General features: G+C 31.6%; 2 protein-coding genes across 3 annotated transcripts; both read right to left on the reverse strand.

Annotated features, from left to right (window-relative positions):
* Positions 1-530: 530 nt before the first annotated feature.
* LOC132941206 (nuclear RNA export factor 1-like) lies at positions 531-7532 on the reverse strand. Its single transcript, XM_061009149.1, has 14 exons — positions 7302-7532; positions 5494-5728; positions 5318-5417; positions 5158-5238; positions 4986-5090; positions 4747-4903; positions 4105-4304; positions 3943-4049; positions 3838-3874; positions 2875-3128; positions 2630-2813; positions 2393-2569; positions 1796-2325; positions 531-1534 (listed from the first exon to the last, which is right to left on the reverse strand). The coding sequence occupies exons 1-14, from the start codon at positions 7357-7359 to the stop codon at positions 1441-1443; spliced, it is 2319 nt and encodes a 772-aa protein (XP_060865132.1). The 5' UTR covers positions 7360-7532; the 3' UTR covers positions 531-1440.
* Positions 7533-10088: 2556 nt separating this feature from the next.
* On the reverse strand, positions 10089-12232 carry LOC132940951 (acidic leucine-rich nuclear phosphoprotein 32 family member B-like). 2 transcript variants are annotated; one of them, XM_061008761.1, is made up of 3 exons: positions 11823-12231; positions 10298-10740; positions 10089-10201 (listed from the first exon to the last, which is right to left on the reverse strand). In XM_061008761.1, exons 1-3 carry the CDS (start codon positions 11959-11961, stop codon positions 10199-10201), a joined length of 585 nt encoding a protein of 194 aa, XP_060864744.1. In that variant the 5' UTR covers positions 11962-12231; the 3' UTR covers positions 10089-10198. The 2 variants fall into 2 exon arrangements, with proteins under 2 accessions (XP_060864744.1, XP_060864743.1); XM_061008760.1 differs by having other exon boundaries at positions 10089-10740; positions 11823-12232.
* Positions 12233-12585: the final 353 nt, after the last annotated feature.

The raw sequence follows: 12585 nt of genomic DNA on the forward strand, positions 1-12585 counted from the left end.
TACCAACATTCAAAACTTTCTATGCAGCGGACCGCCGATCTCTCTGGTTCGTTTGTTTTGTTTTTGGCTTATGGATAGCGCGACATTTTTATTGTCGATGCAATATTGTTTGCAAGTGCAAACCCTATTACTGAAATAATCGTTAATTTGTTTTTTTTTTTTTTATTTTTAAACATTATTTATTAATTAAAAATTTGTAGAACCATGGTCAAAATACAATGTTAGTCGCGTAGGTACCTATGTATGAATGATATATGTACCTATGTATGTATGATAGCTACAATCTATTATTTTATTTTACGCAAGTATAGAATTCAAACACTCGATACCACTATGTAAATTATTGTTTTTTTAGTATAACAAAATGTGAAATTGTACCTACGAATTTATAATTTATACGTTAAAAAAATGTATCACTTATACTAAAATGTATACAAATTACAATAATATTGCCGTGTATAAATCTATTATAACTAGGTTTAATATTTGTGACAGGCACTTAGTAATAAAAACAGTTTTCTCAGTGAAAATAGTGTAAAAATAATTTTTATTATAATACTAATAATTATATGTGAGAACAACAAGATATTATTTACATAGTAAATTTATTTCAAGTATCATATTTTAATTTATATTTAATTGATTTCAATGATTAAAAGAAATCATTACATGATCAACCATGTATGTTGGAAAAAGGTCACAACGGCGTCTTAAACAATTAAATTACAATAATTTTAAATTTATTTAAAACAATCACTCATTTAAAAAAAATTAAATAATGCAAATATAAGGTAGGTAGTATGTGTTACAAAGTACAATTATTTACATTTCTTTCATTAATATATTTCTTAAATTATTTTTGTATTACAGTAAAAATAAGGATGTTTCTTTTAATTTTCATTAATTGGTTTTTTCCCTCAAACATACCATTTACAGTTTAACAATCAAAACCATTTTTATTAAAATTACTTTCTCGGTTTTTAGATCCAGTTCTTGGTCCATATGAAAATCAATCTTTCCAGGTCATTAATATTAGACTTCTATGCAGTCTGTATACTAAATAATCCTTCATTGCCTACAAGGCATTAATAATAAAAGTAATCGGTCAAAAAACAATTTTTAACCCTCTTTAGTAATTTGTTTTTCATTTTTGGTAGTTTTTGTCATTTTTTTTATTGTCATAATAAACACAGTTTTCTCCATCATTTTTGTTTCCATAGACCAAGAATCTTAAAAACCATTTTTAAAAAAAAAACTTAATAAAATATTATGAAAAATGGTTTTGGTTGTTTCACAATAGCAGGTTTACATTTTTTTTTTTTAATTATTATAATAGACATTAGAAGAATAAACCAAAACAATTTTATACTAAATGTCGACATCATGAAAGTAGAACTAATTATGTTTTGTTTAAGACTCATGTATAACAAATTATCCTAATTAATGTATGAAAGCCGCAGGTGGAATATTAGCTTTTAGGTCTGAAAAACATAAAGCCGCTTTAGCATAATCCCAACCATTTTCTACTAAACACCTGTATAAAAAAAATAAATAAATAAAATATTAAAAACACAAAAAACTTAAATAAACTAATAAACTTAACTAGAGGACTAAAAATATTGGAAAATGATTTTTAAGGTAAGTTTGATATTAAATATATTTTATACTGTTATCAAATTGTAAATATAAGATGAAGACATTTCACAAATCATAACAAACAAAAAGCATTACTTTCACTTTCAATATAGTAATATAAGCATACATAAGCAAGACCTAAATATAGATAATGACTTACTTTTCAGCCCATTCATTATTCATTCCAGACTCATTTGAAAAACTCTTAATCATAGTCAACTTATCGGGATTAGCATTAGTATCCCTCATCAAATTTACAGGCACTTCAGTCGACAATTGATTTACAGGCAAGGAAGCAGTAGTTGATGGTGATATTGTGTTGAACATAGGGAATGAGGCATTTGACTGCTGTTGAGAGTCTGGTTGGAAATTTTCTGTTGCTGCAGGCGCCATTTGTTGGATCTGTGGAGTAGATGTCTGCATGCCTCCTTGATAAGGTGATGGTTGTTGTGGATTAATAGGAGGCGTCATTGGTGAAGGCTGATAAGATGAAAATGTGGATTGCTGATACGATGGTGGTGGGTAGCTGGGTGTGGGAGGCTGTTGATAGGATGATGATGATTCCATGCCAGCCATTTCATCTGTATCCTCCATAAACATTGTTCCATTTTGGTTAGTGTTGCCATTTGAGTTATTTTTTTTGGATGACACTGGTTTTGGTTTGAAAATATGGAACCGTTTTGAAGACTCCTGAAATGCAAAATGTTTGTATAATTCCATATACTTAAAAAATGAAGCAAAACACAAATTCACTTACTAATAATAACTCATCAGTGACTGTTGTTACAAATAACATATCGCTAATTATACTCCAACCACTCCCAATCGGCACTATACAGAATGTTCTGCAGAATGATCGATATACGTGTCTATAGTTGGTTTCTTTAAAATCTTCAGCAAACACACCGTTCACTACAATCTGAACCATAGCAGCCTAAAATAAAAAAAATTTATAACTGAAAAAAAAATGATTTAAAAAAAAATATATACTAACAGTTGCCAATGGTACATCAACTATGAATGAACCAATATCATGCTTGGTTTTAGGTAACTTGTCTAAAAAGTTTATTATGTCTTGTTTGCCTTTATGCAAATACCGACGTCTTCCATGTCTGTTTCGGTCAGATTTCAAAAAATTTCTGCTTTCAGGTAGATACTGTGATAAGCTACCTTTAACACTAAAATTAAATACAATTAGTTAACAGAATTGTGATTAATGGGTTTCATATATACACCTACTTTTTAAATAGAAAACAACTGGATAACGTGAATATGGCATTTTCATGGTAAGCTTCCGATACCATTTGTCTAGACACTTGGTTATCGTATAATACATAATATTGAGTGAGAAATGATTCTACTAAAGTCGTTACTGGATTTGGCAGTTCAGGATTATGGCCTTCTGGTATTGGATAACTGTTACCCAAGTTAATCGGCATTTTAAACTTGGATCCAATAATCGCACTGTACCGAGACGGCAGTTCTGAGTTATCCTGAAAACAATTAAATAACATTGCCCTACATCCTAAACATCAGTTCAATTTAATAAATATTAACAGCATTTATAACTTGAAAAGATAGTTGATCAAATATTTTTTTTTTTTTTTTACTTGTTTTCAAGTTCTACATTTTCGTATACTAAGTAAGGTAATAAACTAAAATTCTAAATATTTTTTTCACCCCTAATTTGTGACATAAGTTTTTTCGGATTATATGTTTCAAAATATGGTAAATATATTTGTTTGAATACAATTAAGCAATAATATTTATTATTATTATAGCTAAACATTTCATCCAACTAACATTTGGAACTTAGTCTTTAATTTAACGCATAAATACAACATTGAAGTATTTCACTATTTTCCAATAAAACTACTATTACGCATATATAAAATACATGCTATTATTGTATAGTAATCATGTTCAAACGTGTGTATAACGTCCACTTTTAATCAAACGACCATCAATTACGGTTTCAATGTGCAATTCTTTTTCAAATTTGTTTATCATTGCAAGACTTGTGATGTAATATTTATTTGAAATTTAAACCAGGTAAGATGTACTTACTTTAGACACCTTACCTTACAATACACCAAAAATAATCATAATACTGTTAAGCTAGTACTATAAAATTATCGGTCTTGTGGTTCCTCGCTAACACTTAGCGTACAAATGGAATAAGATAAAACAGATGACACTTACCAACTTGTTTAGCATGGGAAAAAATTGTTGTACATCCCTAAAACATGTATAGTATGAATATATGTTAAGTGGTATTAAATCTGAAACATATAAAAATGTGCATACCGTTTGTAACGCTCTTTGTCCTCTGTATTGCACACAGGATTTCTGGATAAGTTCAGCTCATGAATAGTGTAACCTGAGAGACACCTTAGCTCTTTTAAATCAGAAAACTGCAATAAAAATTATTTTTGAATATCAGTTCAATAAAAAAAAAAAGAACATTACTTTGTTGCCAGCTAAATCCAACACTTTCAGTTCAGGGAACAACCTACGTATCCATATAAGGCCTTCACCTAAATATATGTGATTATTTTCAAGACTTAAACCGTACAAGTCATGCTTGGTATGTTGAGCAACCATGTTGAGTGCTGCCAAAAGAACAGCTGGTCGATTTAATGGTACAAATAATTGATTATTGGTAAACACTAAAACAAAAATAAAATTATTTTTTCCATATTTTTTTTGAAACTATTATCTTATGGGTGTTGGTGCGGTTTTTCTGATTTTCCGAAATTCCATAAAATTTGAAATCATAATTTTTATTTAATTTTAATACTTTTCCACTACGCTACAAATAGCTATTTAGGGGTGGGGTTGATACAATGTATTATATTAACAAAAATTACTTGACAAGAAAAACTCTCACGACCCTATAAAAGAATACTCGGATTTTATTAATTTTTTTTTATTTAAAAGAGAACATTTTTCAGATTGGATCAAAGGCAATTTTCATTAAAAAAAATACGTTTAAAAAAAGAACAAAATCTGACTATTCTATGGGGCATGAGTTTTTCCTGTATGACATGTTTCTGTACTAAAAACCGCACCGGCTACGATGCCCTTGATATCAAATAAACTTTTACATACGTGAACAAGCATAGAATTGTGACAAATCTAAACTCTTGGTACTAGGATTGTAACGAGTCGCCATGGCTTCTATCATTTTTTCTCTCACTTCACTGGATACTGGTGTGAATGATATAGGACCACGTGGAGGCAAATATATACACACCTTTATAACTAACTAAGTACAAATATTCATGTTAAAAACATTTTTAAAATTCAATCATGTGCCTACAACAAACAACTGAACAATTTAAACTTACTTTTCGATCATCTCTTTGTGTTATCTTATAACTAGTGTTGTGCAATGTTTTAGCAACTTTAAAATCATCAACAAGAAATCTTAAAGCATTATCAAAATATTGTTTCTGTAAAATAAATATTGATTATTTTCATACATTCTAAAATTATACAAATAACATAGAAATATCATACATTGTATGGATAAAACACAACAGGTGTGATATAAGTTTGTATTATTTTAAGGACTTCGTCACAATCTTCAACATTTGGCACCTTAAAAACCAGAATAAATACAATTTAAACATGTACAATAAATAATTATTAGGTAGATATATTGAAAATTAGAACTTACAAATACTGAATACCATCCAGTACTACTTTCTTTCAAAGCCCATGATAAGTTTCTGAAATTACCATTACCACCACGGCCATGATTTCTTTCAGGAAAAGATCTATTAAATGTTAATATTTATAGGTATATTAATAAATTTTAGAAATAGTAACAACTAACAAAAATAAAATACATACCGTCGACCAGTATTATTTCTAGATGGGCCATTTCGATTAGGAAATTCACTATCCAGTTGATCACGGACCAAATCAGTTTTACTTTCCCAACTTTTACGAAAATGATTACCTCCACGTTGATTTGCTTTGAATGTCACCTTTTTATTAAAAGCATGACGATCTGAGTATCCACCACCTCCTCGACTAGTGCTAGGTCTTGAAGTTCGATCATCATGATCATTACTCCGTTCACTACCTAAAATTTAGAAATCTAATATTAGCAGTGATAGGAAAGAACGCGATCATATGAACCCATTAATTTTGTGTGAACTGCATATGAATGCGTTAAATTTTCAAGAAATGGATATTAGCCTTTTTGGTTTGTTGACGATTGACCCAATAAATGTCTTTGATAAAATGTATAACTTACATATAACTTATATTTTATACTAGGTAGTAGATACACATTTAAATAAAACAATTTACTGTATTTTATACATTTTTATTTACGAAATTTACGGTGTAAGGCATTATTATGTACAATTTAAGATTAAAATATCATATAAACATTAACAGGAATTAGATACTTAATATCCAAACATTATGAAAAGTGATTTATTAGTCCGGATTTATTTGCATTTAAAAAGTGTCAAATATGATGCAAATATGCAAGGAAAACGTGGCTAAATATGCAATTAGGTATATGCATTATGTTATACATTAGAAAATATGATTTTTAAAAAACCCTCACTTTTACACCAAGAAAAGTAAGTACTAGATATTCTATCAAAAATAAAAAAATATTTAAATAATGAAAATTTTAATACTTTAAAATCAAAGTGCAATAATATACCTATTTTTATAATCTTCATTTTCTCTTAATCAAATATATATAGATTAGTTAAAATACAATGTCTATAACTCTCAGTAAACTTTAAAAAGGGCAATCAAAATAAAAAAAACTAAAATCATCTGTAAATATTATAGTTAAAAAAAAGTTGTAAAATTGAGGTTTTGCCTCGTTTGTGGCAAATGTTGTAGTAACAACATAGTAGGTATGCCAGAACAAGAGCGTATGTTATTTATTATTGTTAAAATCTTATCTATATATACGTGCTTTGATCTCATGAAGTATTGCAAACATGAAAATATTTTAACAACATTCTTCTAGGAGACACTGATAACGATTTTTTTCTCCTTTAAAATTACTAAAATGTATTTATCATAAATAATAATAGCTAATTTACTAAAAACCTATTAAATATGCATGTTATGAATTATTTATGAACAAAAATGCAATAATATTTATATATGCAAAGTATGCAATATACAATTTGGTGTGAATTCGGTGTAATATGAACCGTGGACATTTTAAAACCCCTTAGACGTGCATACGCTTAGCACAAACATGCACTAGAAATACTTAGAATACTTATATTTTTTCAGAAACAAAAAAAAACAACACATTTTCTTTTAAGAAAGGTAAAAGTTGGTGGGTATTTGAACGTTTCCCCCAGTTAATTTTAGCTGTATGGGAAATTTCCCCCCTGCACCGAGACATTTGCCAATTTATCAAAATTGATAAATAAGGAACCTACAATGTACATTATAAAAAAATGCAATATATTTTAGTATATATGTAACCCAAAGGAGTGGCGAGACGGCAGCATCGTAATCGAATGAAGTACGTTAGTGGTTAATACCTTGATAAATAACAAGTTGACCAAATGCTTATTAGGTCGTAGACGTTTTCTGAACACCGACCCCCTCCCCCTTCTTCATCAAAAACTGGCACACCACAAAAGCGTCGATTTGTACTATATACTCACGTGGATTGGCGTTATGGAACCTGCCATTGCTGTTACGTCCTCGTGATCTACCAGCCATCGCGTTCAGCAAGTCCTACAAAAATCTGCAATTACGGAGATTACGCACTATAGCACCGTTCGCGACTAAACAGTAAACAACTGAACAACACTCGAATAGTCACGTCAGTGCGTCACAGTGTCGCGGTCGCACAGGCGCAGCGCACAAAAAAAGAGAGAACGTGATTAGAGCATTAATAACACAGAATAACATTAATGAAATAGAGGGAAGTGTGCCGGAATGGGGAAGAGAGATAGACTGTTTTTTATCATTGCCTCTCATTCTGGCAGAGGCCTTATCATAAATGATATACAATAATTATATATATATATATTTGTGTAAGGCATCTATAACCTCAAAATATTTTCATGTTCGTTCCCGTATGATAAGCACCACGGACTAAGATATAATGGACTGGAAACGAGCAGCTCATCAGTCGTGGCCTCGAAAGTATGTACAAGGGGCAAATGCGGGGGGGTCGCGATCATAATTGTGAATTTACAGCGCCGTCTGTATAAAACACGGACCGAGATACAAAATGTGACACTAAATAAAACCACTGGTATTCAATTACGAGTGTTGATGATAACAGAAGAACGTTTTGCGGGCCGTCCCCCGTCACCCGCCCACCATGTCGTTCCAAGTCCATTGTATTCATGGAACTTTTCTACTTTACCGGACACCCTTTTTTTTGCGATTTTTTTTGGGGGACTTTGTCATATTTTTGACGAAAAAAATTATGGTGAAATCAGAATTTGGGGCTCGGACTTAGTTTCGTAGTTATCGATGAATGAAGTTGGCTATTTTAAGTTCACTGTCCCTATCATAAAGATTGATGTTTTTGTTTTTGAAACTTGTGCTTTTATGGAGATTACGGTGCGAGGTTATCCACTTTATCAGGTAATTAAAAACGAAAATATCCCTCGATCTGCTATCCAAATCCACCTAAGTTAAATTAAAAATGTATATTTGTAAATTTTTCGCGGGATACTTGGCCAAACACATGTTTACCAAACACTGTTGGATCTACAATTTAGATCCGACAGCTGAGTTTTTCAAAAACGCCGGTAGACTGTACCATAAAGATAACGAAAATGTTATATTTAATGACGGCCGCGGCGGTGACGACGACGGCAACGACGAAGAATTGTAGAATTATAAGAATTGTACTTAGTTGATAGTGAATAAAAATTAAAATAGTTGAAAAAATTTGTTGTGCATAGGAAGTGCACAATCTGTTTTCATATAATCTGTGGCGTTACTGCGCATGCGCTGGGACTTATTCGCGTGTATGGGCAGTGATGCCTTGCTAGCGGCACTCGTCGCTACGCTCCTCGGCGCCGTCGCTCCGCTCCGCAAATCGAAAATATCCCTCGACTTGCTGTGCAACACCACCTTAAGTAGGTCACAGGGTAAGTTATGTCGTAGTATGGGCAGTGATGCTTTGCTAGCATCAATCTTCATGATAGGGACAGTGAACTTAAAATAGCGAACTTCATTCGCCGATAACTTCGAAACTAAGTCCGAGCCCCAAATTCTGACTTCACCATCGTTTTCAGCGTACTTACCTACATATATTTCAATTACAAAAATCGCAAAAAAAAAGGTGTCCGGTAAAGTAGAAATATACCAACAGTTGTAATTGGTGATTGCCACTTGGGACGCGATAAGGTGAAAATGATATTAACGCTCCAAATGAGAAAAATTAACTCCAGTGTAGCCATAATGTATGAATAATCAATAATTATTGTATTGTCTTTGAATTTAGAAACTTATACATTACGATTTCAAATATAATATTCGTAATGAAATGATATTACTTTAGTTTTACTAAGGCTCTACGCGTAATAGTGCTCTGGTTATACAGACTTCGTAGTTCGTAGATAATTCATAGATAATATTCTTATATTATCTATGAGATAATAATTAGTTAGTCATAAGTGTGCACTGACCACATGAATAAATACTCATTATAATAAGCATAAAATCGAAAAATACTAGAAATAATTTTTACTTAGCGCACCTTTTGGCTTTTGCCGATGCCATAACGAGGGAAATAACTTTTTTTCCTGATAAGCTAGCCGGGCCGGTTAGAGTAACGCCACACCCTGTTTGTCCGGTGTGTTGTTTCCGTCTTACAAACATAAGACATACCAAATTTGAGTTCAGTACCAAGAACCAATTTTGAATTGTTAGCGTGAATTGACCTATTATTAAAAATAGAGGTAAGAACATTATAATATGTGTTCTCTCAGGTCTCAATTTCCTTTGCTTAACGATATTTTGTTTTTTAATAACGAGTTATGACCTATAAGTACCTATATAAAATATTAAAATTTAAAAACGCTCATGAGTCACTTGAATATTAAAATATCGTTAACAAACTAACAAGAGAACACAAATAATGTTCTTACCTTTAAATTTGATGATAAGTCAAATATAATATTGAAGTTAACAACAGAAAATTGGTTCTAGTGTTTGTTATGGACTGGCGTCCCGCTATGGCGCTATATAAATAATAAGAGAGCCTACCTAATTACTATAGACGTAAGTCTATTACTATGACCCATAGGCGTGTCCAAACCTTTGGTGCAACCTGGCTAAAGCCCCTCAGCCACCCTCTTTATGAACAATTTTTGTTATTTTCAAATTGGTCATTATTATAACTAATATGAAAAAAAAAAATGCTGTCTCTATTTCAGATTGCATATAATGGATGTCAGTAGGTAAACAATTAAAATAAAATCATGTATAAATAATAAACATTATATTATATAATATACATTATGTGTAAGTTAGTTACATTAAAATTTAGCTTATCACAGTCAAAAATGTATTCATATTGACTTTTGACATATTATTATTCATCTCCATCTTCATCTTCATCTCCATCTCCATCTTCATCCTCATCTTCATCCTCATCTCCATCTTCATCTCCATCTTCATCTTCATCTCCATCTTCATCTTCATCTCCATCTTCATCTTCAACTTCAAATTCAAATTCATCTACATTATGTTCTTCAACAAATGATTTAATAACATCGGCCAGGTTTATCTGATGAAACGATGTAATCTCCGTTGAATAATTGAAATCATTATCAGTGGTTGAACTTGTTGAAGCAATGTTTGTCGTAGCCCTCTCAGATGTTTCCTCTGGTGCATTGTTTTCTTCAACCTCGTCTTTAACCTCGTCTTCAACCTCGTCTTCATCCTCGTCTTCATCCTCGTCTTCATCCTCGTCTTCATCCTCATCTTCGACAATTTTAAAATAAAAAGTTTCTTCTTCGACCCCAGTTAAATCCGGGTACTCAGTAGTCAATTCTGTGATATCATCCAAATTAAAAGTGTTTACTGCAAATATATAACTCCCTTTAGGACTGCCACTACTCGTACTAGGTAAGTCTAAAAACAAAAACAAAAACGAATAGTAAAAATTAAACTATAAATATAATAATTAAAATAAATATTAATTATTATTTAGGCAATTGTTTTATAACAAGTTATGAATACACCTATAATCACATGGAAAAAATAACAGCAATAAATTAACTAAAAAGTCAAAACGAATACCGAGGGTAAACTTAGTAAATGATTATATTACTCCTAGCAATTGAATTAATAATAATGAGTGTAAATTGTAAGCATCTAGTTATGTTGAGAAATTTAAAGAATTATGAAAATGTATGTATAGACAAAGTCTTATATATTTATTAAAGAAAACATTAATAGTGGATATTATAAATACAATTAGTAGGTGTATGTTAACTATTTTATAAAATTAATATAAATTTACATTTTATTTGGAATTAACTTAACTTTCTATATTATTTTATGTTATTATATAAATTAGTAAATATTATACAGCGAATAAAAAAGTATCGAACATAAATAATAAAATTATTCCAGGTTGAAACTGAAAATAATAATTAAATAACATTAAAAAATAAGGCAGAGGACTCAAGAATTTTGGATTACTAATGAACTAGATTACTATGCTTTAGACTTTTCATAACTTGGGCTACCTACTTTCCCCTACTTTCAAACTATGCAACAATATCATTATTCAAGTAAATCAAGGATGTTGTAGTTCGATCACAAAGGTAATACATTGAAAAATAAAAAAATCTAAACTCAAATGTATAATTCTGATTTATATGGTCAAGGGGGAAATAAAATGGGGCACGGCTTCATGAATGTTTCAAAAAATGTATCATTTTAGATTACTCTGGGATTTTTTTTATCTATTTGTGTGAGTAAATGTGACATAGGTGTGTCCAGAACTTTGACACAGAGGCTGCAACCTGGCTAAAGCCCTTTAGCCTCCCCCCCCTTTTTGAACAAATTTTGTTATTTTCAAATTCGACATTAGTATAAGTAGGTAGTACGAAAAAAAAATGTTACAAGACAATATACCTATGTATACGATTACAATTTTAAAGTAAAAATAGTAAAATAAATTGATTTTTATTAAATGTGTATTTTACCTGCAGTCGATACACTAGGCAGATTTGTATTTGGAACTGATTCAACTGAACTAGTACTATTTTTGATTTTTTTTTTTTCAGGTTCCTCTTTTTTGTGGTTGGAATTCGAAGAATCTTCCAATGTCTTTTTATCACTCATAATTAATTACGAAACGCGTCAGATAAAATGCAATGTCCGCACGGCGTGCCTTCGTCGAGCGGTCAATGAAAATCTCGTCGTGGTGGCGTCGTACTGCGTAGCCTCGTTCGCGGAGATTACACGTGACGGTGAACGGCGAAGGTAAGATGGCGGACGTTACGAAGAGTCACACAGAGCGTTGTTCCACCGCAGAACTTTAATGAACGAGACTATGAGAGAGACAGGGATGAGGGAATCCGGAGTAGAGCGAGCGCAGGCTCGACCGGTCGATACGCCGTTCGGCGTCGCGGCAAGTCGGGCGGTGATGCCAACCAACGGCAGTGCAACCGAAGAGAGGGAGTATTGTGGTGATGGCTCACCCCCCCCCCCTCCCCCCCCCGAGGAGAAAAATGTTTACAAATATGAATAGTACCATAGAATACATTACGAAAAATACAACGAACAAAGAAAATTTTTGAAAGACATGACCGTGTGCGGATGACGTTGAATTGAATGTGAAGCTGGCGTCGATGTTGAGTGAAAGCGAATTTAATTTGAGTTGTCGGGAGGTGAATTGAATTGGATTGACGGCAGATGAATATTGAAATTTTAGGAGGATGAAGTCAATTGAATTTTGAATTTAGA

Source organism: Metopolophium dirhodum, chromosome 3 (assembly GCF_019925205.1).
Source record: "Metopolophium dirhodum isolate CAU chromosome 3, ASM1992520v1, whole genome shotgun sequence".
Taxonomy (NCBI): domain Eukaryota; kingdom Metazoa; phylum Arthropoda; class Insecta; order Hemiptera; family Aphididae; genus Metopolophium; species Metopolophium dirhodum.